The sequence below is a fragment of the Cryphonectria parasitica genome (genome assembly GCF_011745365.1).
Source record: "Cryphonectria parasitica EP155 unplaced genomic scaffold M406scaffold_1, whole genome shotgun sequence".
In the NCBI taxonomy this organism is placed as follows: domain Eukaryota; kingdom Fungi; phylum Ascomycota; class Sordariomycetes; order Diaporthales; family Cryphonectriaceae; genus Cryphonectria; species Cryphonectria parasitica.
Window position 1 is genome coordinate 734,451 of NW_024468909.1, and position 25,112 is coordinate 759,562.

The following is a 25,112-nucleotide window of genomic DNA, read 5'->3' on the forward strand; positions in this document are numbered from 1 at the left end:
TGCCCTGCTCCAGCGTCCAAACAAGGGCCCTCTGGTCTGTTTTCATCTCCCTTTTTCAACTGGGCCAGTGCGACGGAAGGGACCTTGGGTTGGGATTTTGAGAGAGAAAACAACAGAAAACATCCATTCGTCCCGTCGTCGAATTCCACGATATTCTCCTACGCTTTCACCTCCCCTCCGTTTCCTCCCCCCTCCTCTTCCTCCTCGTCGATCCTTTGCGGCCACACCTGTTCTCTTGGATACATCACGGCGTAGCATCATCTGCTGCACTCGAACGCAGTCCAAGCCAGTTTTTGCCCAGTAAGTCTACTTTTTCTTCTTTCCTGCGCTGTGCTGTTTGTTGCCTTATCTCTCTGCCTTGTTTGAGTCTCCCTGATATGTACACTGTTATCTCTATGGTAGTGGTGTTGGTCCTGCCTGTTTTATGTCGTTGTTATTGTTGCCCTCGCCGTTGCTGTTGTTTGCTGTTTGTGTCACTGCTCCTATCGCCTGCTGGCATGTCGACCCATCGTCGAGTGTTCGTCTGTCTCTCTTCCCCGCCATTCCAGTGAGCGCCCTCTGCAACATTCCTGGCCGATTACCTGGACCGAGATCTACTGCAAGCCATGTGTCACAAGGAGAAAGCAATCAAGGGGAAAAGAAACAGGCTAGGAACCCAGAGGAATGGAACAACGACAAGGTGACAATGGACCATCTTCGTCCCAACCGTCGGCGTCTCCTTGTCCCCGTCCTCCTGCCTGTGTCCTCGTGCGTTATCTTGTGCTGGACGACCTCCTGTTCTGGCTGGTCCGTCTCTCACTCAAGCGCCTGCTGCACTTCGACCTCACTCGAGTGTGCTTCACAAACTCGTGTTTGTCACCATTGGAGTAATTACGACAGGGTATGTGTGCGAGGCTTGCGTGTACCCGTCCAACACTTCCAAGTCATGCTTGCGGTCGACCACGACGCCCCTCCAACCTCGCTACGCCATACAACTCGTCCGACGTAGGATATCTTCCGATTTTTGGGATTCTGGGCCTTTCGATCACTGTCCAACTGAACACTGGAAACAAGTTTCAGTGACAATGCCCCGCCGCTGAAACAGGCGAGACCATTTTCCTAGCCGACATATCTATAGTTCAGAGTCACTGCCGTGGTCGCTTCTTGGGCCTCAACTCTGTCCCGACCCAACGACACCTCAGCCTCTTCCCCTAAGAAGGCTGACCTCAGCTCCTGCTCTCCAACCCACTCCGTTCTGGAAACCAAGGGATATCCTACGTCTTTTCCGGGAACTGGCTTTGGGTACAGCCGCGCAGCACCGTAATCTTACACCACATACATCACACACACCAACACAACTTCTCTCGGTCTCCCATCGAGCCCCATTCTCTCCTCTTGCATTTTTCGGCTCCACGGCCCCTCTTCTTTGTTTTTTTTATTCTTCCGTATGATTTTGTGCCTCGTTCTGTACACCAGGATACTGACAGATGACTTCGCACAGGCTGCTGGCGACCAATCGCCAAGACAGGTTGTGCCCTCGATCCCCCAGAGCCTCTCGACCTCGAAAATCACCTCGTCTCTCGCGACCCGGCGCTGGTACGGCTTCAAGAAAATATCGTCGTGCACTGTTGGCATATTGCTTCTTTCCCAACCCCTCCACTGCTGGTGGGATCCTCGATTCCATTCTGCATAGTGCCCCGTCGCTTCTCGCTGGCTGTGTCCTCCATGCCTTTTCAGCAATGAACATGGACTCAGAAGACGGGGAGTTGTTCATCAAGGTACGACCAAGGCATCATCCAAGTCCTCAGCGTCATAATTCAGAGATAAGAGACTAATGATGTTTGGCATGCAGCAACTAGCCACATTTGTGCGCACCCACGAGAAGGCATTGGCCAACGCCCTGCAGCTGCGAAAACAGAACGCCCCGCGACATGGTGCTTCGCACAGCGTCTCCTCGGTCACCCCCAATGGCCTCACATCACCCACCGTCCCAGAGAGGCCAGCCACGTCGGGTGCTTCCGCATCTAATGGCCTTGCCTCCGCACTGTCCTTCGGCTCCCTGAACTTCACGTCACAGTCCGCCAAGTCTGCGAAGCTCGCCCTGACGCCCCACCACCTTTTCTACCTGCTGTCGCGGTTTGAAGAACTGGCCATACCCGTCGGCCCCATGAAGGTCCGCCTAGAGAATCTACACGACACGACTTCGTCAGCAAATTACGTCTCCTTCCTCAGCCAAACGCAGAGGTCCAAGACCGGCGCCTCGGAAGTTGGCTCTATACGATCAGTGTCCAGCATGCGGAGCGTAATGTCGGGCATGTCTGCACTCTGGTCCAACTTTGGCATCGGAAACAACATATCTGCCGCCCGTGGAGAGAAGCAAAAGGCTGCTCTGCAGGCAGACCTCAAATATCTCTACTCGGCCTTCACCAAAATCCCGTGCCTCCGACTAGCACCAGACTGGCGGGCAAGGCTCATCAAGGGGTATGAGGAATTCCCCTTCGATTCGGCAGTTCCACTTTACGTGTTCAAAAATTGCCAGGCATTGGAAGTCTGCGATATCGATTTCCGACAATTTTTTGGCTGGGATCGCATGGCGGACCAGTTGAGGTCCCTCACCCTCAAGAGGGCAAGCATCGAAAATCCCGCCGATTTGCTCATCGACATCGTCCTGGACGATATGGACAAGAGGAGACGGCGGACATCAAAGCAACAGAGGTCGCCGACAACGCCATGGCCCGGCAACTCGAGCCCACGGAGGAGTATGACATTTGCGACCCCGGCCGAGCTTCAGAAGTCTACCTCGGCCCCAGGCTCCCCCGGCTCACGACCTGCGTTGCTCAATCTCGGCTCTGTGGGAAGTGAAGCCGCTGTTGACGACGACAACGCGGCTCGGTATGCCAGACGGAAGTCTGTCGCTGTCGCAACTATTGAACCGCCACGATCACCCACCAAGACGTCGTCCAGGCCCAGAAGTCACTCGCCAAGAAGACCTGCCAGCTCACGACACGGCTCTCAGCACATCCGCGGCTCCCACAAAGTCCAACGGTCGGGTTCTGGCAGCTCGCAGTCGAGCCTGTCTGATTCGTGGTATCCAGCTAGAGGCAGCATGAGTAACTTTCCCACCACAACCGTGCTGCCTTCGTCAAAATGGCGCTTCTTGAGGCACCTTAGTCTTGCCGAGAACTCCCTGACCTCGATATCGGCAGCGAGCTTTATGCCATTGGCAAATACTCTGTACTCCTTGGACCTGTCCAACAACCTCTTCAAGGAGATTCCCGACAGTCTAGCCACACTTACGGCGCTCCGTGCCCTCAATCTCTCAAAGTGTATGATTGAATCTCTGCACTCGCTCACTCGGAACCCACTGCCAGCCATTACTGCTCTGAATCTTCGAGAAAACCGCCTGGAGTCGCTGGCTGGTATTGAGAGGCTGTACCCTCTGGAGCGACTGGACCTCCGGGACAACGGCCTGAAAGATCCAGTGGAGCTTGCGCGTCTGACAAACATCCCCGATATACGCGAGATCTGGGTCGAAGGAAACCCATTCACAAAGACTCACAAAGACTACCGAATCACGATCTTCAACCTATTCCGCCAGTCGCCTGGATACACCGAGGATATCTTGATCGATACGGCCGGCCCCACATCTTCAGAAAAGAGATATCTGGTTGAGCGTACCAAGGAGCCTCTCCCTGTACCTGTGATTAGACCTCCAGTGCCAGAGATCAAGGCTGTGGACGTGAGCAAGCCTACCATTGTGTACGATGCACCTCCCAAGTCAACGGTCTTGCGCAAAGAGCGTCCATCCCCCAAGACGGTTGCCAGCGAGGTGAACACGAGCTCGACACGAAGGCCGCGTCGAGCACCAAAGCGACGAATTGTGGATCTTGCCGACACCAAGCCACTTCCACCTCGGCCGGTACTGGAAGAAGAAGAAGCTCCACCGGCCATTGTATCCCCTGATTTTAATTACCGAATCTCACAAACACCTGAAATCCATCAACTCAGTCCCACGCCCGAAGCGAATCGTGGCGTTGCGACACGGGTCATTCCTCGCATTGATACCTCAACGATACCCAAGCTGCCCCCTGTGGTCCCTGCTCAGGACATTGGAACTCCAACATCATGGGCCGAACCTGATAGATGGGATGCGGGTGGCGAGCTGTACCGGCGCAAGATCGACACGCTGCGCAGTAACGTCGTCGATGGGTATCTGGGCGCCCTCAGCGAAGAGCGCTGGGATACCGGTGGCACTACACATTTTACAGAGTCACCTTTCGGTCACTCTAACTCATCAATACACCCGAACTCGGCTGCTCCGACCCTCCACCGTGGGAATACCGAACTATCGTCTGTTGCCATCTAAATCGAAACCTCGCCCCCTCCTCCCCCTTCTTCTTACCATCAATTGCTATGATACCCCTTTTTTTCGGCCCTTCGGTAGATACCAAGCCGCTCCAAAATACCCCTCTTCTTCGATACCATCATCTTTCGGGGACTTGTGCGGTTTTCACGATTGATTATCTGGGTTTTTGTCATTGTCAATAAAGCATAGCGGACACCGGCGTTCATGTTTTCGAATTGCTTTGGTACGACTATACCTCTACATGCGCCCTTTCCAACCACTTGGGACTACGGGCGACAATCCTCCGCCAAGAGACGCCGTCTATGGCGGTAATTCCCACCTAAACACACACAGGACAATACGTCTCTAAAGCACAAGACAACGAGGGAAAATTGTCTGTCTTTGCCTCCGCTTCATTCGTTGTTCAGCAACATTACTACTCGGGCTGGTGTCTCGGGCCGTCTATTCTATCTTCCAACGGTACATTATTACTTCTCCAAGATGGGGTTACATTCTTCTACTGGTCGTTATTCCTCGTCGTTTCGCAGTGTCTCATGGTGGTTTTTTCTCACTTTTGTCAATTGTATGGGCTAGCATGGCGGCATGTCTGATTAAGCAAACTCTATTTGGATGTTTTTTTCCGGTCGTCTTTCTTATTATCTTCTTCCGAGTCTTCGCGTGTGGGTACATTCGCGAGTTTGATCATAGTCTCAGCGTGGTGTTCTATTTGACATATTTGGATTTGTCCTGTACGGCGAATTCTAGATGGGTGGGAGGAAGAGGAGCCACAAAAGAGGACTTGGTTGTGTGTTCTCATATAGCAGGAGTGTTTACTTGGACGAGTAGATGGGAAAGTGACGAGTTGATGCATACTTCTGTCAGCCTGTCGGCCCTGGAAGATGGTCGTCGGGGTATCTTTTATTTTATTTTTATAAGTGAAAAGGCTTTTACTGAGCTCAGAAAATGACATTACGGCTGGCAAAAGAACATGTTCTAATTGTGTGACCCTCGCAACCACGGTTCCATGTCCATTGATGCCCTACTTTATTCAACATGCCGGCCCAAAGAAAGGGGTGGGGAGCGAGTTCGTTCGTCATGTGGTGCTGGAATTTGTTGTCCGCTCATCATCTCTGTGCCCCCGGTTTTGATGTGATATTGTATCAACACAACGGTGAACAGAACAAGAATTGACTCTATCCTTCCATGAAAGGGAAATAAGGGGGGAATATGCAGGTTTCCTTCCCCAGGAATCACTCATTGACAACGAAATCCGGATATTAGGAGAGATACAACGGTGCTCGTTACTACGCCTTGATATGTTATTGTCAGCGCCTTGTATCGCCGTTGAGATTCGCAAGTAGATAGCTGCTTGTGAGAGATGCTACACAATGTCACGATTCTACTTTTCTCTATAACAATAAAATTAGGTATAAGCAGGCAGCCTTAACCCATAATCTCCCAAAAAGTCAAGCAGCCAGATGTATGAAATATTGGCAAGGCAACTGGAGCATATCTCTCTGGCAGACTTGCCAGTAGCCAAGAAGAATGTCTGTTCGCTAATTCAAACACACATACTAAACACGGGTAATCCTACTGGACTGTAAAGAAAATCAAGACAGCTATTTCATCCAACTAGCCCCTGCTAAATACATTGAAAGGAAAGACCACGGAGAACACAAAGATCAAGCGGAACGGCGAATGGGCCTGTAATGAAGTCAAGTCGCCGGTGCTGAGTTCAATCCACCATAGTGCCATTTGGATTATTTGGATTCCAAAAAACGGTCTACTAAGCGGGAGGCGAGTCCCAGAACCAACAGGTCGCCATGCGTACCCAAACACGTAGGCCTAAAATCTGGAGTAAGATAGACACCAGTCCAGAGGTAATCGGGGGAACAAGGCTACATAACCTTGACTGGTTTGATTGAGTTTTCACGTGTACGTTGCTTTGTGTAGCCAGTATCCCTGACCTGTATAGTCTCGTTGCCAGTTGTGTCCGCACGAAACAGGTTCAGAGGTAACCGAGAGCGCAGCCCCAATATGCCCTTGATATGTCCTTAAGACGTTCTGCTGTAGTGCTAGTCCAGAGCTTGATGGTATGATTATTCGAACCCGATAGAATTGTGCCGTCCCTCGGGGAGGATGCCCTCTAATCGAAGAATATCTGTATGGTCTTTGAGCGTCTCTATGCATCCATTGGAATGGGATTGGATACATGAAACACACTTGAGAACTGGAAAGCACTGGCCTCGAAATACCTCTAGTGTATTCCGTCCGTACGGGAGGTCAACACAAGGGGAACATCATAAATCCATGCCGGATACTGGTGGAACCGGAAAGGAAACCAGTGGCCAGCACCTCTGCGCCTGCTGCTGAAGAGGATTGCGAGAGCTCATACCAGGTGTCACTAACAAGCGAGGGTGTACATGCACTCCAGTGCACCAGATACACACAAGTGCTTGTACATTCAACATGCTTCTTTTTGTGAACTATTCCAAGCCGTACCCAACCTTGAGTAAAACACGCCATATGAGAGGCTTACTACTTGAGCAGACGATCTGCCAGAGTATCCTTGAACTGCTCCGGGCGGTAAGGGAGGAGAGCATCCACAGCTCTTCCCTTATCGAACAGGTTCCCGCTCGTAATGTCGACTTTATATCGTGTCCCTTTCACCTTGATCGGGGCGAATCCCTCCCTCAATAAGCCCCTCCTCAGACCCAGAAATGCACCATTGACGCCCCTCCCAAAAGCCTTGAAAGGCCTCGTGATCATGCTCATGACGCCGCCTCCGCCCTGGGGAGTTGCAGCCTCCGCCGGGGCAGCAGAGGCAAGGGGCATTGCCTGGAAACGGAAGGGCAGCCACACCTCACTTGGGGCGGCGATGACCTTCTTGGTGGGCAGGAAAGGCACGAGCATGCTCATCTCGCACTCCAGAGCGACGGGGCTCTCCTGAAGGGCGGCGAGTAAGGCCTGGCGGGCAGGGGTCATAGTATTGCCGGGGCCAGCGCGGAGATAAGAGGCAGGCACGGCGGTCTTGGGGATGGCGGTGATCCTCCTCACAATGAACGCGGTGCTGTAGAGGAACCAGAAGCCGGCGGAAACCATGGTCAGGCAGATGACAGCGAAGAGGTGCGGAACGTACCAGGCCAGACCTTCGGGCGGGTGGACGACGCTGTTCCAGTAATGGAAGACGGCATAGGCGATACAGAAGACGGCGGCGCTCAGGGAGGAGACGTGGATCCAAAAGTGAGACGGGCACTGGTAAAGAACGGTGGGCTTGCCGCGGGCGGCGAGGCGGTTCGCCATGGCCAGACTACCCGTGGGCGAGGGGGCTGATATAGAAACAGCAGGTGTTGGTCTGCGTGGAGGTGATGGTGGTTTCAATGATGATTTCGGTGCTGGTGTGGGCTTTTTGGTCGGGGGCGCTCGTTTCGCAGCGTGGAGGCGGGCCGATGTCTGGAGGTTGCGAGCGGCTTGTATTATCGGACTGCGATGGATAGCTTGTGTTATCCTTGTGGCTAGTGGTCGCGGCGCATAGCTGTGTCTGGCTGTTTGAGGGAGGGAGGAGAAGATGCGGTGGCTCAGGCCCAAGCCTAGGCCCCTCGAGAAGGCGGACATGATGTCGTGGTGGTGGTGGTGGTGGTCCGATGCCTGAGAAAGAGGTCTTGTTAGAGTTATTGCGCAAAAGGAGGAGATGAATGACCTTAGGGCTACTCGCCTCAGAGAGAAAGAGGAATTCTCGTCAGCCGTCCAATGCTCTTCAGTGGATAATATAAGAGGTAATCCTCGACCGACAGAAGTGGAATTAATGAAGGTAGAGAACGGCAGTCATATGAAGAAAGAAAGCAAGGGAAAATAATGCCTGCCAAAGCTCAGAAAACATGTCGGCAGGCGGATGCAGGGATTTGCTATCCTAGCATCGTCGCATCCTGGTCATTGGTCGATCGCATATTTACTATGGTGCATAGTAGAGCCCCGTTCTGCGCTGAAGAATGTTCACCAATGTACTTTATGTAGGGCAAAGTGTACTGTACCATACTATTTCCTTGTCAAGAAGAGAAAGAAGAAATAGAGAGGCACCAGGGATAACAAGGTATACCACGCTCACTTGACCGTGAAAATAAGTTGCCAGAAACGCATCAGTGTTGAGGTTGTGCTTGTCCCGTTGTCTAGTGAAAAGTACTAAGTACGTAGTCGCTACAAATTCTCTGGACCTGAAAGTGGTTTCGTGGCTTGTAGAATATTGTATATGGTACATTGTCGTTGAGCTGCAAAAGCTGACCCTGCCATAGCTGGCTGATCCTTGCTCGGACCAAAAGCTCATCAATTGGCGCCACAGTGAGAGCGGAAACCACCGATTCGGTTCCCAACGGAGGTCCAAATATTTCTCTCAACGCCCGCGATCGCAACCCACCAATTATCCCACCTACGCATCGCCGTCTCAACACCACCACTTCCTCCTCCTCCTTCACGCCACCTTCACTGCTCCCTCCTCCCTTCTCTTCGTCAGGTGCTGTGGCCTTTCTTGACGTGACTGCCTGCCTCACCATGGCGTCCCTCATGACCGCATGCCGCCTGACGGCGAGGTTGGCACGGCCAAACACTCGGGGTTCGTAGATGCCATCCTCTCTTCCTCTTTCTCACTCGTTTGCTACGAGAGATTAGAGAAGCCAGAGCCAGGCGCCATGCTGACAGAGTTTCTTCTCTCACTGATTAGGCTTCCGGACCTCCACTGCCTCCCTCGCCGCCCAGAATTTCACTATGCCCGCCCTCTCTCCGACCATGACCGAGGGCAACATCGCCGCTTGGCACGTTAAGGAGGGCGACAGATTTTCCGCCGGCGACGTGCTCCTCGAGATCGAGACCGATAAGGCTACTATGGACGTCGAGGCCCAGGACGACGGCGTCATGTTCAAGATCACCACCGGCGACGGCGCCAAGGGCATCCAGGTCGGCACCCGCATCGCCGTCATCGCTGAGGAGGGCGACGACCTCAGCACACTCGAGGTCCCGGCCGACAAGGCGCCTAAGCAGGCCGCCGAGACGCCGAAGGAGCAGGAGGAGGATACCAAGTCCGAATCCGTGCCGCAGGAGGAGAGGACAGCCTCGGGGTCTGACGACGTGGCCCCAACTGCCCACTCGGGTGCCAAGGGTGGGAAGGCCCAAAAGCAGACATACCCGCTCTACCCGTCAATCATCCAGCTACTGCACGAGAACGGTCTAGATGCCTCCAAGGCCGACGAGATACCGGCCACCGGGCCCAAGGGCCGCCTGCTGAAGGGTGATGTCCTGGTCTATCTGGGCAAGGCGAAGTCCGACTCGGCGGCCAATGTGCAGGCGATATACGACAAGCTGGCGCACCTGGACCTGAGCAATGTCAAAGTCGCCGAGAAGAAACCTGCGCCCGCAGCTGCAAAGCCTGCCGGTGCCGCCAGCCCCGCCCCCGTTCCGGTCGTCGAGGATCTGCAGGTCGCCCTGCCCATCTCCCTGGCGTCGGTGATCGAGGTGCAGAAGAAGGTCCAGGAGACACTCGGGGTCTTCATGCCCCTGTCGACCTTCATCGCCCGCGCTACTGAGGTGGCCAACGACGAGTTGCCACTGGCTGCCGACTACAAGCCATCCGCAGACGAGCTGTTCAACCAGGTGCTAGGGCTTGATCAGGCCGGACCCCATGGCTCTAGGGGCCACTACCTACCGCAGATCTCGGCCCTACCGCCACCAGCCTCCTTCTCGCAGAGGGCAGTTAAGGCTACCAGGCCGGATATTATTGATATCCTCTCCAGTGGGTCAGCGAAGAAGACAACGACGGTGGCTTCACCAACGACCAGACCATCTGGTCTGTCGACGGGGCTGAATGTGTTCAGCCTCAAGGTGCCCAAGGCGGAGGAGAAGAGGGCCAAGACGTTCCTCGAGAGGGTCAAGCTGGTGTTGGAAAACGAGCCGGGGAGGTTAGTCCTATGAGGCAACTTTGGGTTCGACTGTAGGAAAAGGGGATAAAACTGTGTAATCTAGGCTCGAGTACAGCACAACACTATAGACATGGCGGGGTAGCATTCGTGAAGGATGTAGCACACCGTTTTTTCTTCTTCTTTCTTGTTGTTTTCAAGATTACAAAGGCGACACGTTGTTATATGACACGTGCGCGTTGGACAAAAGCGGCATATCACATTCTAAAGAAAAGCAGTTCACAATTTGTTGACAAATTGCCTGACCGTCCTCCCATGTCTTCTTCTATGCAGAAGCGCTTACACTCACGCACGCTACATGAGCAACCAAGATTTGAACCATTAATCATCTTATCATCCATCACAGCCAAACGGCAGTAGCAGCCTGAACGACCCCACCATCCCCACCAAGCCTTGTAGCAGCCACCTCTCGAAAAGCCTTTCCATTCCATCCCAAAATCGTAACCCATCCTTCCTCGCTATCCGTCAGCGCGATGTACTCCTCCTCCTCCCCCCCTCCAGACCTCGATAACGTCTCGTACAGAGCTCGTGGCGCAGGCTCGACCGCGTTCGCCAGGCCTCCGCTCGTCCTCGTCTCGAAGATACACCGCGCGGGGCCAAGGATCATACCCTCCGCGTCCAGCTCGTAGGCGGCCACGTAGCCCTTGGTCTCAGGTCGCAGACCTCTCGTGCTGGCATACAGCCACCTGGGCGCCGCCGCCGCAGCGCCACCATCCTCACTTCGACCCAGGCGCAGGCTAGTGGCGGGGGGCAGGTTAGACGTGCGCACTTCGTCTGCCCAGAAGTCCTCGGCACTACAGCCCGCCGACATGATCGTCTCCCCGCCTAGATGCTTCAGGGCTAAGGCTGCGTCCTCTCCCTCCCCTGCCTCCCCTCCTCCGATGCGAAACGCGTCTACCATGCCGCTGTGCTCCTGGACAACGTACAGCACGCGGCCGTTGGGGTGTGGCCAGGCGTGCCGGGGACCGTCGTTGGGGCGGGGGGAGATGTGTTTTGCCTCAGGGGTTAATAGTGTGCTCCCTTCTCCTTTCCCTTCATCTGCTAATGTGTCGAGCCGGTAGGTCCAGACGCAGTTGTGACCAATGTCAGCGACATACACTGCCCGTCCGTCCGGCGAGATATCAACGCTGTGTGCCCCCCACCGCAGACCTCCAAATCCACCGTACGCGACGCCCTCTCGTGCCCCGTCGTTGGCACCGCCTGCCTGACGGAAGGACAACGCCTGTACGAGGGGGCCAATACGACCCCCACCTTTTCCTTTCTCTTTCCTTCCTTCTTCCTGGCCCTCACCCTCGTCCTCTTCCAGCCGAAACACCTCACCACTGGGCCCGCCGGCGGAGAGGAGGTGTCGCCCCGAAGGGGAGACGGTCACGTAGCCCGACAGCGAGGCCACGGGAGCCGTGTTGAGGGGCGTGGTGCTGCCTGTGGCTAGGTCGACGGCGTAGGCGCCTACAGAAGGGGGATCGGTCCAGTTGGTAGTGTAGAGGCGGGTGTGGTCTGGGGAGAGGGCGAGCCAGGAGTGACCGCCCCAGGCTTTGGATATGTGGGCAATGGTGAGGTTTCCAGACGCTGGAGAGGAAGAAGAAGAGGAAGAAGAGGAAGAAGAGGGAGGTGGTGGTCTGAACTGGAGAGTGTATATTTCTGGGGACCTGAACGTGCCGACTAGTAAGGTGAAGACATTGGAAGGAGACCCATTGGCTTGGTCGCCGCCGCCGTTGGGTAGGGGGGCGTTCGTCGTGCTCATGGTATAATGATAATAGTAGATATCCGGAGAGGGAGAAGAAGAAGAGGAGAAAGGACTATGTCGGAACCGCCAGGCTGACTTACACACCATCCACAATCACAGGCGGAGGAGCAACGATACATAGAAAGAATTTCTTAATAAGGAGGAGGAAAACGAAGACAAGGACCTTATAAGACGACACACCTCATCAAGAGTCACGAGAGGAGGGTGCTAAGGTACGAGGAGCACAAGAAAGAAGAAGTGTGAGTAATATACACGTTACTTGTCATCGTACTTTTGAATTAAAAAACTGGGCTCGTTTCCTCTCTTCTCTCGTAGTCGGAACATCCGCGCGACAGGGACGGCCCATCGCGGATGAGGCACCGGAGAGGAAAGAGGAGTAGTGCGCAGACGGCAAGGCGTACAGTAGCGCCCAAACATGTCACTTTGAGCCACCTGCTCGGTTCAAGCTTAGGACTAATTCGGAGGTATTCTTCTTTTGAAGCAGGAAGGCCTTTTTTTCCTTTTTCGGAGACACAAGGTTAACTCTTGTTGCGCAAAGTCTGCTGATGCTGCGGCTAACATCCCAAGTCACAAACGAGAACGGAACGCAGTTTTATAGGAGAATATACGGGAGCCGCAAGACAACATTTTGGTCCACAAAGTTTCTCCTTACAGGGCACCCTGAAGAATAGGCACACCGTTCTTTTCTTCAGGGGCTCTTTTTCCTCCCCTATCTGGCATGTGAGCCCCTCACTGGACCATTTGTTGGCAAGAGAAAAGAGACGGCATCCGAGGGCAGTCCACTTTTGAAGGAGTAAAGGAAATCAAGAAGGTTGCGCTAATACAGAGAGGGTTATCGTTATCCTCGGCAGGTGCTTGATCCGATGGTTACTTGCATACAGCAGTACTGTGGTACATCTACTTGATACTATTAGTGCTAGACACGAACAAAAGGAAAAAAAAAACCCCCCCTTTCCTTAGGTTGGCCAGAGTTGCACTGATCGTCTCGCGTATATACCATAGTAAGCAAGTTGCATTCGCTTGGCTCGGTTGTACGATAGTACTATAGGACATACCTATGCAGCCGCAAGAATTCCAATCACTCAGTTCCCATCAATCAATTACCATGTATCATGGTAATCAATCGCCTTTTTGTGCAATGGCTGTGGGGAGTGGGTTTCTAGAGGAGGACTTGCCAGATGGAACCAAAAGATGTGCCACAAACGCGTGTTCTCCACACAACTGCCTTGCCGACTCAAAATCTGGGTGTCTATTGTACTTACTGATAGAAAGATAACTCTAATTGATCAGCGTGTGTTATGGAAAAGACAAAATAAAATAGAAAACCACAACTTCTTGGCAAAGATTATACTCTCGGCGCTCCAATTTCCCAAATTGGGCCGTGAATGGATTACTATGGAGTTTACACCAGTCATGGAACCATAGTTGCTGTGTAAGTGGTTGTGTTATCGGTTCAGGACTCCATTCATAGCTGACATTATGGGGCGATACCATATCTATGCCTTGCCTCGTGGCAACTGATAGCGGGCCGGACCAGACCAGCTGTGTAGTATTGGTGAAACGCACATGCAGCTCATATAGCGCTGGTGCAGCAGCCATGAGGGGGAAGGGGAACTGATCAGGTAATGTAGAGAAGGACTTAAGTATTAGTGCTGCCCGAAGATTTTCAACTGTACATGAGAAAGACCGGAAGAAGAGAGAAAGGCACCTCTCATCTTCGCCTCACCTCTCCTTTCGTGTGCTGGCCGAATTGATTGTCATCACCACCAACTGCGCAGTGACCATGGGAGCAGGAAGTGGAGCCATACCGCCTGCGGCAGCTGCTGCAGCCGCAGCGACCACAATGGACGATCCAGCCTGGCCTCCTGGAACTGTCCGACTTGAGAGGCTCCACGGAGAAAATGCTGCAGATATCATCCTGCAGCCCCGACCGACCAGCGACCCGAACGATCCGCTGAACTGGCAGAAGTGGAGGAAATACCTGAACTTTGGCCTGGCGACGTTCTACGCCGTCATGGCTTTCGCTCAGATCAATGCCACCACCCCGACCTGGGGCCCGATGGAGGATGAGCTGGGCTTTGATGCCGTGCTAATGTACGGCTTCCTCCCTTCCTGCTGAACATGATTTCTCGTCAAGCTTTGCTTGGGGTTTGGTGCTGAGCTGGTCGCATTAGGAACAACACATACGCCATTGGCTGCGCGACGCTCGCCCTCGGAAGCTTTATGCTGATCCCCTTTGCGCTGAAGTACGGACTGCGGCCCATCTACATCCTCAGCAGCGCCGCACAGATGGCCATCATGATCTGGGCGGCACGGACAGAGACCGCCGGCGACTGGTGGGGTGTCAACGCCCTGCAGTGCTGGGTGGGGTCGCTAGCCGAGACCATGGTCCAGATGACAGTTGCCGATGTCTTCTTCGTCCACCAGCGAGGCCTGATGAACTCCATATACATCTGGGCGTCCAACTTTGGAAGCTCCCTGGCGCCCGTCGCCGCCGGCTTCGTTACCACCTCGCAGGGCTGGCGGTGGGTATGGTGGTACATGACCATTTTCTTTGGGCTCGTCCTCATCGCATTCGTCTTTGGGTTCGAAGAGTCCAAGTTTGATTGGTCCAAGGCGGCCCTCGTGGGGAGGCCGGTCCCGGCTGCGGCAGTAGAGACGGCCTCAAACGTCGGTTCCAACAACGGCGATGACGTGGTGGAGGAGAAGAAAAGGCCGCAGTCATCCGATCCAGAGAAGCAGGCCCAGGCGGTGCTGTCGCCGCAGGACAGCGCCACGTCGGCTACAGCCATCGAGATTGACCCAACGATCCCCCGCAAGACGTACTTTCGGATGCTGAGCCTGGCGACAACGACCCCAGGGCCCTTTATGCTCTTCGCACGGCACGCATATCAGCCCTTTGAGATCCTGGTGACCATCCCCGGCGTGGCATACATGTCCCTGGTGTACGCGGTGCTGTTGGCATGGTCGACGGTCATGTCGGCAGCGCTGAGCACGTACATGATCGAGGAGCCGTACGACTTCAACTCGACCCAGATTGGCCTGATGAACCTAGCCCCTTTTATCGGCAACACGCTCGGGTCGCTCATCTGCGGTCCCCTGAGCGACTGGATCATCCTGCGACTGGCCAAGAGGAAGGACGGCATCTACGAGCCCGAGATGCGCCTCTGGATCTTTGTTCCCTTTATCCCCTTCCAGGTCGCGGGGGCGTTCTGGTTCGGATACGCCCTGCAGGGTGGACAATCGTGGGTTGCGGTGGCATGGGCCTGGGGTATCTGCAGCTTCGGCTCCGCGCCCATCTCCTCCATCGCCCTGACATACATGACAGATGCGTACAACGAGGTAAGCAGCATCAGCAGCATCAGCAGCATCAGCAGCATCAGCAGTAGCAGCAGGGGACAATGAAGCTAACCTAAACACCCCTTGACGTTACCAGATCATTGGCGACGCCCTGGTGGCACTCACCTTCTCGCGAAACACGCTGAGCACCGTCTTCGTCTTCGCCATGACGCCGTGGATCAGCGCGGTGGGCATCTCCAACGTGTTCAACACCATCGGCGCCATCGGGCTGGCCGTGTTGCTCTTTGCGTTTGCCTTCATCTGGAAGGGCAAGGTCTGGCGGTACAAGAGCGCAGGACGATACAGGTACTTTGCAGCAAGGCAGTTCGACCCGAGGCCCATTGACAACAAGCAGCACTAGTTGGTACCCGCGTATATTGTCAGTTGAGATTGGTTGTAGTGGTCATAATATAGGAACAATACCCACCCACAATGATTCTTGTCCTGAACTGCGACGCTGCCTCCCTCGCTCCCTCTCCATTCATTCCAACTGCAGTACAGTATCAGCCGGTTCAGACCCCTGCTATGAACATCAAGATATCGAGCTGACAGATCATCTTTGTGTTACAACGAGGGGAGGGAGTTAAGTGACATCGCTCGAGACGGAGGGCCAGGGATCTTTTTGAAAGGGTGGTATGTTTGTAGGGGCTTGTGTGACAACCGAGGCACACACCTGCAGGAGTCTAGATAGGTGCGTCATCCGACGGGCGAGGAACCGCGGTCACAATTCCGGCATGCTGCCCCCCCCCCCTCCCCCCGGGCACCTTTCCACTTACGACGATGCTGCTACAGGACCGTGTGTTTTACACACTACTTATTATGTAGTACTCTAGTACGGCAGTACATAGTCCCTGCCATTGAAACACGGTATACTACATCTGGTATGTCGACAATAGTAAATAAACCACAGCAATAAAATGATCTATACAGCATCTATCCCTGCCCTGCCCATGCGAGAGCCACGTTTATTCATCCCATCTGAGATGGATGACTATGCCTGCTGTCATAATTAGGCCATTGTCAGGCCACAGTGGATCATAGAGGTATCAATTCTACATATGCAAAACAAAGTGATAGGGATCGCCCTCGCTGAGAATCTAAAAATGATGTGTTTGTTGCTCTCATTTCAGCTCAAGTCAAATATGATGTACAGAAGGCACTAAGAAGTACTTAGTCCAGGCAGGTATGGGTGGTGGTGGGTGACTTCCAAATGCTTAGGATAGCTGCTAATCCGCCCCCCCCGGGGCACACACCGCCTTCTCTCCCCAGGCCTCTCCTTCTAGAGGTGTAATATACATAAATATACATATTACATCAGTGACACAGGGCCTTAGTACCATAGCATCATAGCGCATCATACCAAGTGAATCTTGTACCTGTCAGCTGCTGTCGAGTAGAATCAGAGTAAGTACTATTGTACCTACAGTGCACCCCTCACACCCCTAGCATTCCCTCACACCCCCATGTCCGTCCATGACTTGTCAACAAGACTACCCCAGCAACTCGATCTTGGCTCTACTATGTAGATGTAACCAGGCCACTGTCTCTAATTCCATTGTGCCTATTTTTCTTGGGGGGTTGTTTTTATTTCTTTGGGGGGGGGGGGGGGCGGGGAAGTCTCCTGCATACCGTAGCTCCCGGTTCAACAAACATTGCCCCCCCCTTCTTTCCAAAAACGCTCCTCATCAACCGCTAATCTTCGCCAAGCTTGCCAATACCGACCAGCTGCCTCACACCTGACAAGCCAATCCCGTTTGCCCTCCTCCCTTCCAAGAACTACCAGGCATGACTTCAGCCTGCTGAAGCTGGTTCCATACTTTGCCATTGGCCTCCATCGCCACTAAACACCACAGCTGTTCCCGACATACACATGATCTCTATCTCTCTCTGTCTCTCTTTCCAGCGTCTTGGATCTCATCGTTCATCTAGCTGAAGCTCATTCATCTATCTACCTCTTACTTCACCCGTCCCTCTCTGTCTTGGAGCTTATTCCGAGCCCTCCACTCCCTTCCAAACCCCACCTAAACACCACTTGTCCTCCCCTTACCTAGCTGAAAAGGGGATGAAGCTTGCTGCAGGCATTTGTCGACAACAGTTGGGAAGTTGACAAGATCTGGTGATCCACCCGGCTCCATTGTGCCACGACATCCTGTCTTCCAACTCAGAAAGCTCTTTCAAAGTCAGGCCTCCGTGCTTGCCGACCTTGCTTATTCAAGTATTCGGCCCGTACGGAGTGGGTAGGCAAGGCAAGGGGACTTAGCCGATCAGTCATCGTCCGCCGTCTCCGTCTCTTGGGGGGTGATCCGCCCCGGAGCTTGAAGGCCGATTGAGACTCACTGCTGTCGACATCAGCCCACCTCACCGTCGCCTCACCTCACCCCAGCCCACCTCGCCCTCCTCATCGGGTCCGCTTCCGATACGATCAATCAACACCTCCCACGGCACAGGTGCTTGGCTTGGCTTACTCCCGCGCATGGCGGGCCGCGACCTGCCGTGACTGTGACCACTGCCGCACCCTTTCTTGTCTCCGTCTTGTGTCTAGGCCCCTCCCCCCACATATACACACACACACACAGAGAGAGAGAGAGAGAGAGAGTATCTCTTGCCAGACAATGACCCGGCCAAAAGTCCCAGATGACAAGAGAATTCGTACTGCGCAGGCCTGCGAGTCCTGTAAGCGTCGGAAGCAGAAGGTGAGAGCATCTCTGTCCCAGATGTCGACACCACCATCTCCTTTCTCACTATCTACTGTCCAATCATGTTGCTTCTCCTCCCTGTCAGGTATCATTTGGGTCTCTTCCGAACAGACACTCTCTCTCTACATTGTACATGTATCACCTAGTGCTAGGCAACATGCAATGAGGAGGGTAGGCAAAGGTTTTGAGAAAGAAGGAGGAGGCGGGATGGGGGCCGGCAGCGATGTCGAGAGAATAGCCCCCATGTTCTCTCAGCCTGTGTTGTTGTTGTCGTTGCTGCTGCTGCTTTTGTTGTTCATCTTACTCCTGGTGCGGGTCAAGATCCTGGCGGCTAACAACCAGAGCCCAATGTAGTGCAATGGGTTGCAGCCTTGTAACACATGTACCAAGAGGGGCTTCAACTGCGAATATGTCGCACAGAACGGCTCCACTCCGAGCCACAGCGGCGGTCCCAGACAAACTTCAGCCATAGATACGTCTCCTCAGCACGAGCCGGTACCCATGTCGGATGCTGTTGAGTCTACTGCCGAGCCAGTTGCCAAGAGGTTGAAGGCCTCTGGAGACGGATCAGGTCACCCAGCACGTCCAAAACCAGCTCGTCATCACGCCTCGGATGCCAATGAGACGGCTAGGCCGCCACGCCTCCCGACTCCTATACTTGCACCTGCTCTCCCTGCCCTGCCCGGCCGAGAGTTAGATCCGGACGCCCGCTCCAGGCAGAGTACCGTGAGCGCTGCTGATGAGGTCGCCGAAGTCTATACCGAGACCAGGATGCTTCAGGATCCTACTGGAAGGCTGCGTGAGTGAACTGCGCGACTCTTCCTCCCCTGCCAGAGTCTCTTTGAACTTTGCTGACTACAGGTTCAGTATACCTTGGTGATTCCGCGACGCTGTCATACCTACAGTTCATCCGTATGATAGTGGAGAGTGTCGATGGCCCATCTCAATTTACCACGGATCCAAGTCGTCACCGGCTCATGGAGGCGACGACCACCCTCCCACCGGATGCGAGGGCGCCCGTCTTGCTCCCAGACCGCAAGACTGCGGATGTCCTTGTAAAATCATACTTCACAAACGTGAGTTCGCTTTCGCACATTGTTTCTTGTGCCTTTTTCAAGGCGAGAGAGCAACTCTGGCATCTAGTATCGTCATCCTTCCACAAGTGGTGGTACATGCCAACTTTGGTTGTTGTATACTGAGTGATGCTGACTTCGGACAGACCAACAGCCTAGTGGAGGTCTTCGAACGGACCGTCTTCGCTAAACAACTTGATGTTTGCTACCAAGACCCCCTCGCTGCGGAACCGACCTTTCTGTGCCTGCTAAACCTCGTTTTTGCCATTGGTCTCCTGCTTGCTACGCCCCTCTCGGGCAGCGACGAGGAGAAGGTCGTACAGAAGCTTCAGGCAGGCCAGGCGGACCGTGCCGAGCTCTTCTTCAGAAATGCCAAGTGCTTAGGAGACCCTACCACGGGGTTTGAGGATGCAGACTTCTGGTCTGTCCAGGCGTTATTGCTCATGTCCGTGTACATGTTGGCAAAGACGAAGCGGAATGCAGCCTATGCGTATCACGGTAAGACGTTCAGCCCAGTCAGTCATGATTGCTCTCTTGATACTGACAAAGCGGGTTAGGAATGGCTGTGAGATCTGCGTATGCCCTAGGCCTGCATAGACTCGAAACCATGGTGATCTTCCCTGTGCCGGATCGTGTGCAGCGGAGAAATGTCTGGCGAAGCCTATACGTCCTCGACCGCTTCCTGGCAGCAGCTCTCGGTCGACCGACGTCCATCTCGGAAGATGACTGCTCTCCAGATGCTCTTGTCACTCCTGACAAATATTTCGCAACGAACGACACCGACTCTTCATCCTTTGGTGGCCTGAACGCAGCCGTGCGTAGTTGCCAGGTCATCGGGATCATCCTGAAGAAAATTTACGCGCACCGCAAGATATCAACCAGGCTCGCACAGGATATATCAGAACAGTGCAAGGGGGGTCCGCAAAAGTACAGCCCGAACCTTCACTGGCGACAAGCTATGAACACCGATATCGATCCGAAGCATGGCATGGCAATATTACACGTCAACCTGTTGTACTGTCACGCGGTTATTCTGTTGACGAGGCCCTTCTTTCTCTTCCTGATGAACCGGCTGCAGCAGGAAAAGCGAGGCATCCCTCGTGCAGCGATACGCCCAGGCTCAAGGATGGAGAAATTCTCTGAAGCCTGTGTGAATGCTGCCTACCACACTGTCACACTCGTACACATGGGTTTTGAGGGCAAATATTTACCACAACGTGACCCATTCGTGATGTGAGTTTTCACAAACACACACAAAGAGCTACTGACGACTACGACGCATGGCTGACTTTCTTGCTCCAGACATTTCCTCTTCGCTGCTGCCCTAGTAGTCCTCAGCAGCGAATTCGCCTGCCTCCACCAGAATTCCGCCTATGCCGAGACGTTCCACAAGGCCATGACAGTCATGAATTACTGTGCCAAGTCAGACCCACAAGCCGGTCGGCTGGTCTACATCCTGACAACCTTTAACCATGTTATCGTAACCAGGAATCCTGCGACAACATCAGCAGGGCCAGACCCGACCTCTGTCCCGAATACACCAACGGGCACGATAAGTAACTCATCCAATGATCCAATGGCCAACTTTTTCTTGTCACATCCGCCGGCTCACCTCAACCCCACCAACCCGCTGGGCACCTCGACCTTCACATCGATCAACGCCCAGGCGCAGAAGGCACCCGGCTTGCCCCGCCGCGACTCTGCCAACATGCCCCCCGGCCCCTCACCATCCCCTGGCACGATGCCCGCAGCCACTACACCTGCCACCTCTGCAGGTGGAGACGTGTTGTCTGACACGGATTGGTTTCACTTCGATAATCTGTGGGAGGCGTGGGCTCCACCGGTCAGTGGCGGCGCTTCCAGCAGCGCGCCGGCAGCCGCGGTGACGGACCCCGCGCTCTACAACGATGCTGCGATCAATGATTTCGCCGTTGCAAGTGACGCCGGGCCGTCCATATTTGCTACACCACCAATGCCATCTGCGCAGATGGATGCCAGATATAATAATAATGGGGTCGCAGGGATGCCGGTTCCTCTTTATCCTATGATGACTTTTACAGAGTAGACTGGCACGTTCCTGACAAAAAAGAGCGCACTCAACAACAGACATTTTTCATTTATCCTCAATGCCCAGTAATTTCACCATCATTATCGACGCAATCTTGCAAAATCTGAGGAATTGCATCAATCCAGCTATTTACAGTAGAAATAGATAAAGCATTAAAGCCTTCCTGGGCTGAAAGCCTTAATGTATCATCATCCCAATGGGGCTGTTTCCGTACATACATTTTCAGCCCTTGAAAAGCCTTTTCAATAGGGCTTGCGATGAGATCTAGCGATTGTGGACAATTGAAAAGGCTTACAATGCTATTTTCCTCCTTCCACTTGCGTACAATATTATTTCCTCGCGTACCGCCATGCTCTGAATCGTTATCTTCTTCTAATACAAACTGATCTCCTCGCCGGATCCATTCGCCAACAACTGGTTGAAGAATCTCATCGCGATAAACTTGTAAGTTCATCTTACTATTCTGATTCGATGGAATATTATACCAGTGAAGACCATCCTTGAAGCCATCATAGCCAACTGCTGCCCAGGCATGCAATCGTTTCTGTTTTTGATCCATTTCTTTCTCTGGCTGCTGATTTTCAACAAGGCAATCTGCACATGTTCTTTCCCAGGGGCGCCGGCAGATATAGATCTTGCCTTGAGGGCCATATCCGAAGTGAGTCTCATTGGTAAAGCGGAAATGCCTCCAGTGTATTGGATCAGTGCCATATTTCTCAAGCAAGCCACGGCAGTATTTTTCTCTTGTTTCTTTTAACTGTGGCGAGATCCAGGTCTTCGAACAAGCTATACAGAAACGCCAGCTTCGAGTACCAAGCATTCGATGTACTGTACGGCCAGAAACCTCGATATCAAGGCCAGCTGCTGCTGGCATTGCTTCCCAGGAAGTTGTACGAGCATCAAAGCCTTCAGATTCAAGGAATCTTTCAAGCTGAGCAAGGCGTTGATTATCTATCAATCGACGCCTTCCTCTAGTCTCGGAGTATGTCGAATGAAATGTTCGTCCATTTCTTTGCTCAGGCTCACGGAGGGCAGCCCAGCCGGATGACTTGCCAAAGCCGAAATGCCGAAATGCGTCAGATTTAAAGTATGGGATACCATGTGCATCGTTGAATTCACAGGCTCCTTGAAATTTATTCTTTTTAGGCGTCGAATGGGCCATAGCACCCATCTTGAATGAAGTTGATTGAAAAATAACTAAATAAAGAAAAAAAAAGAAAAAGGAAAGGGATGGAAAAAAGAAAGGGGGTGGCCAAGTCCTTGCCTAGGTTTAGTGCAATGACGTATTACTGAGTGCGCTCTTTTTTGTCAGGAACGTGACTGGCACATGTAGGGCACGATTGGAATGGAAAGGCGATGCGGAGACAGCGATCCTCCATGATAAGGCACATACTGACGAATTTATGACACACACAAAGGTCGCACAGTCAGGTTGGCGCCAGCTTGGCGCTGCGAACCTCTCTAACGCTAGATCTGTATAAAAAAAAATGTGGATGCGAATACCCGTGGACCCTGGTAATACGTTCTAAGTTATTTCAAAGACAGGCGGCGGGCCTCGGATTAATCAAACTTCATAATTTCCGTTATTATGACATGGAGAGTTTTCGACCCCACCAGATGTACGTAGACTTATTATAATTAGTATAGCTGCTGCTTGATCCTCCATATCACCACCTCGAGATGGCAATTTTCTTTCAATCAATTCAAAAGATCCAAGTTCAATCGTCCGCTACTAAGCAATTACAAAAGCGTGATAGCCTCACCTAAAGATATTTCCCCCATAATTATTATAAACATTCCCCCCATGTTGCGCAACCACCGCACTGTTATTGTTACCACGCTGCGAGGCGCTCTGCAGGTTCGCGTGGGACTCCCTCTCCGCTTTCTCCTTCTTTGCCTCTTCCCTTCGCCTTTGCCGCTTCTGTACCCACAAGCCAACGAGTATTCCTGCGATTGGTATGATGATGCTGCCTGGAATTCCGAGGCCAAGGGCTATCTTTTCGCTGGGGCTGAGCCCGCCTGAGGATGTGCTCGTGGGCTTGGAGGAGGTTGACGCCGTGCCTGCGGGAGATTACATGTTCAGATCGTGTTTTTATCAAGAGACAAGTCGGTCGTGGATGAAGGGAAATGAGATAATTAAGCTGAAGCAGCCTGGATAGAACTAAGAAGAAGGAAGAAGAGAAGAAAGAAGAAGAAAAAGGAATGTCTAGACAGGAGGAAAAGAGAGAGGATGTTGTTCGTCTCACCTGTTGAGCTGCTTTGCCCTGCAGCCGATTGTGTTCCTGTACCACTAACATCCGACGTCGCTGTGGACTCTTGACTCTCCGGCACCGTGGCTGCTAGGACGTCGTATGTAGTAGCAGCGGCGCCGCAGGCCCAGGAGGTGGTCTTGCTGCCGCCGTAGCTTGAGGATAGGATATATGTTACGCACGAGGGAGTATCGTCAGAGCTACGTAGAGGAATTTGTTTCCGGGTTAGCCGTGGGGTTTACTTCCCTTTTATTCGTTTATTTATTTTGGGGAAAACAGAAAGAGGATGGGAAAGAGGCAAGGGACATAAACAAAAAGAAAGGCCGGGGGGGGGGGGGTTAAGCAAAATTGCTAAGATAGGTAGATGGTATGATAAAAACGATGTCCCAGGGAGGCTGCTGCTACTCACCACTGTTGTATCTGCGTGTAGACACAGGCGTCAGACGCAACACCACCGCAGTATGAGTGGCCCTCTGGCTCGCATGTCGCAGGGCTCCAGCAGGTAGAGGCGTCGCAACAGCCCCAGTAGTAGCCCTTGCGGTAGTCACAGGTCGATGTCCCAAGGCAGGTGACTGGTGAGTCTTGCGATGAGAGTGTTAGATTCATAGTTGCAAGGTATAATTATTGAGTTCGGATCATCAACATTGTCGGTTTCGAAAGATGTTTTGGTTTTGTTTCCGCCCCCCCCCCCCCCGTCTCTTCAAACTTACTTGAGTCGCCGCTGATGAAACCACATGTCTGCCCGGATCCCCTCTTGACTAGATCTGCCGGATCGAACGCTGGGCCCGGCGTGACGACAGCAGGAGGAGGAGGAGGAGGAGGAGGAGAAGGTGGGGTGGCGAGGGCAATTACGAAGGCATCCTCGCTCCATACTGTAAGGAAAACCCAGAAAACAAAGGAGCGAGTCGCCGTTGAGAACATTGCCTTTTCTTCTTCTTCTGCATTAACAAACAACGTGTGTAAAAAGCAGAGGATGGTTCAGAAAGACGACAAGTAAATCAGAGAGCGAGACAGAAATGAAAAGGAAAAAAGAATTACACCAGTGCCTTTGCAGAATCAGACCATTCAGTAAAGAATGTGGGCAAGAAGTCTTTGAAAAAAAAAAAAAAAAAAAAAAAAAGTTTTTGGTAGGCCTCCCCCAATGAAGCCTGGAAGAAGGCAGCTGAAAACTATGGACGTCCTGTTCATGCGACCATGATGCCTTACGGCCATTTCGGGCTGGCCTTGCGTTCTTTACAATTTTCCCTCGGCGTATCTAAAGTTTGGCGTCCACGTGCGTGACATGTCTGTAAGTATACATGGCTTTCTCAATGAACGATTAGCCAGAATCGTCTAGATCTCACAGTGGCTGTCAGCCACATTCACAGACTGCGCCGCCGGAAGGGAGTGTTACCGACGGCAACCAGATTTTGTCCACATCACTAGACATAAATTCTTGTCCAGACTCAGCTGGAGCCAGAGAACAAGTTCAGTGCTGACCCTTATGGGACGATAGCCCTCTGCTGAATTGTGCACTTTCTGCTGCGCCGCCACTTTCGCGCCTTACCAATCTGAGCAAGTCGTCCTGGTGAGCTGAACTGGAAGAGCAGCCCTGAGAATATCGGGAGTGATCGAATTGAAAAATATAGACGATTCAGCGGTAGGCTGGTGATG

The 25,112-nt window shown here is 53.0% G+C and overlaps 8 protein-coding genes across 8 annotated transcripts; 4 read left to right on the forward strand and 4 right to left on the reverse strand.

Annotated features, from left to right (window-relative positions):
* Positions 1-1,718: 1,718 nt before the first annotated feature.
* M406DRAFT_245482 (uncharacterized protein) lies at positions 1,719-4,345 on the forward strand (the record flags this gene model as incomplete). The annotated part of the gene is made up of 2 exons (XM_040916336.1): positions 1,719-1,757; positions 1,832-4,345. The coding sequence occupies 2 exons, from the start codon at positions 1,719-1,721 to the stop codon at positions 4,343-4,345; spliced, it is 2,553 nt and encodes an 850-aa protein (XP_040780582.1).
* A 2,559-nt stretch (positions 4,346-6,904) lies between these two features.
* M406DRAFT_221286 (uncharacterized protein) lies at positions 6,905-7,690 on the reverse strand (the record flags this gene model as incomplete). The annotated part of the gene is made up of 1 exon (XM_040915589.1): positions 6,905-7,690. A coding segment is annotated over one exon (786 nt), but the record flags the coding sequence as incomplete, so codon positions are not given.
* Positions 7,691-8,764: 1,074 nt separating this feature from the next.
* Positions 8,765-10,282, forward strand: M406DRAFT_284045 (uncharacterized protein; the record flags this gene model as incomplete). Its single annotated transcript, XM_040918543.1, has 2 exons — positions 8,765-8,930; positions 9,039-10,282. The coding sequence occupies exons 1-2, from the start codon at positions 8,870-8,872 to the stop codon at positions 10,280-10,282; spliced, it is 1,305 nt and encodes a 434-aa protein (XP_040780584.1). The 5' UTR covers positions 8,765-8,869.
* A 345-nt stretch (positions 10,283-10,627) lies between these two features.
* Positions 10,628-12,031, reverse strand: M406DRAFT_245220 (putative isomerase YbhE; the record flags this gene model as incomplete). Its single annotated transcript, XM_040916313.1, has 1 exon — positions 10,628-12,031. The coding sequence occupies one exon, from the start codon at positions 12,029-12,031 to the stop codon at positions 10,628-10,630; it is 1,404 nt and encodes a 467-aa protein (XP_040780585.1).
* A 1,846-nt stretch (positions 12,032-13,877) lies between these two features.
* Positions 13,878-15,734, forward strand: M406DRAFT_325120 (MFS general substrate transporter; the record flags this gene model as incomplete). Its single annotated transcript, XM_040919946.1, has 3 exons — positions 13,878-14,128; positions 14,209-15,376; positions 15,471-15,734. The coding sequence occupies 3 exons, from the start codon at positions 13,878-13,880 to the stop codon at positions 15,732-15,734; spliced, it is 1,683 nt and encodes a 560-aa protein (XP_040780586.1).
* A 2,836-nt stretch (positions 15,735-18,570) lies between these two features.
* M406DRAFT_244838 (uncharacterized protein) lies at positions 18,571-20,679 on the forward strand (the record flags this gene model as incomplete). Its single annotated transcript, XM_040916284.1, has 6 exons — positions 18,571-18,868; positions 18,937-19,032; positions 19,213-19,231; positions 19,297-19,632; positions 19,692-20,375; positions 20,445-20,679. Coding segments are annotated over 6 exons (1,668 nt in total), but the record flags the coding sequence as incomplete, so codon positions are not given.
* A 147-nt stretch (positions 20,680-20,826) lies between these two features.
* M406DRAFT_284053 (uncharacterized protein) lies at positions 20,827-22,372 on the reverse strand (the record flags this gene model as incomplete). Its single annotated transcript, XM_040918544.1, has 1 exon — positions 20,827-22,372. One exon carries the CDS (start codon positions 22,370-22,372, stop codon positions 21,266-21,268), a length of 1,107 nt encoding a protein of 368 aa, XP_040780588.1. The 3' UTR covers positions 20,827-21,265.
* A 578-nt stretch (positions 22,373-22,950) lies between these two features.
* Positions 22,951-24,380, reverse strand: M406DRAFT_325122 (uncharacterized protein; the record flags this gene model as incomplete). Its single annotated transcript, XM_040919947.1, has 5 exons — positions 22,951-22,973; positions 23,035-23,271; positions 23,457-23,659; positions 23,869-24,040; positions 24,170-24,380. 5 exons carry the CDS (start codon positions 24,378-24,380, stop codon positions 22,951-22,953), a joined length of 846 nt encoding a protein of 281 aa, XP_040780589.1.
* Positions 24,381-25,112: the final 732 nt, after the last annotated feature.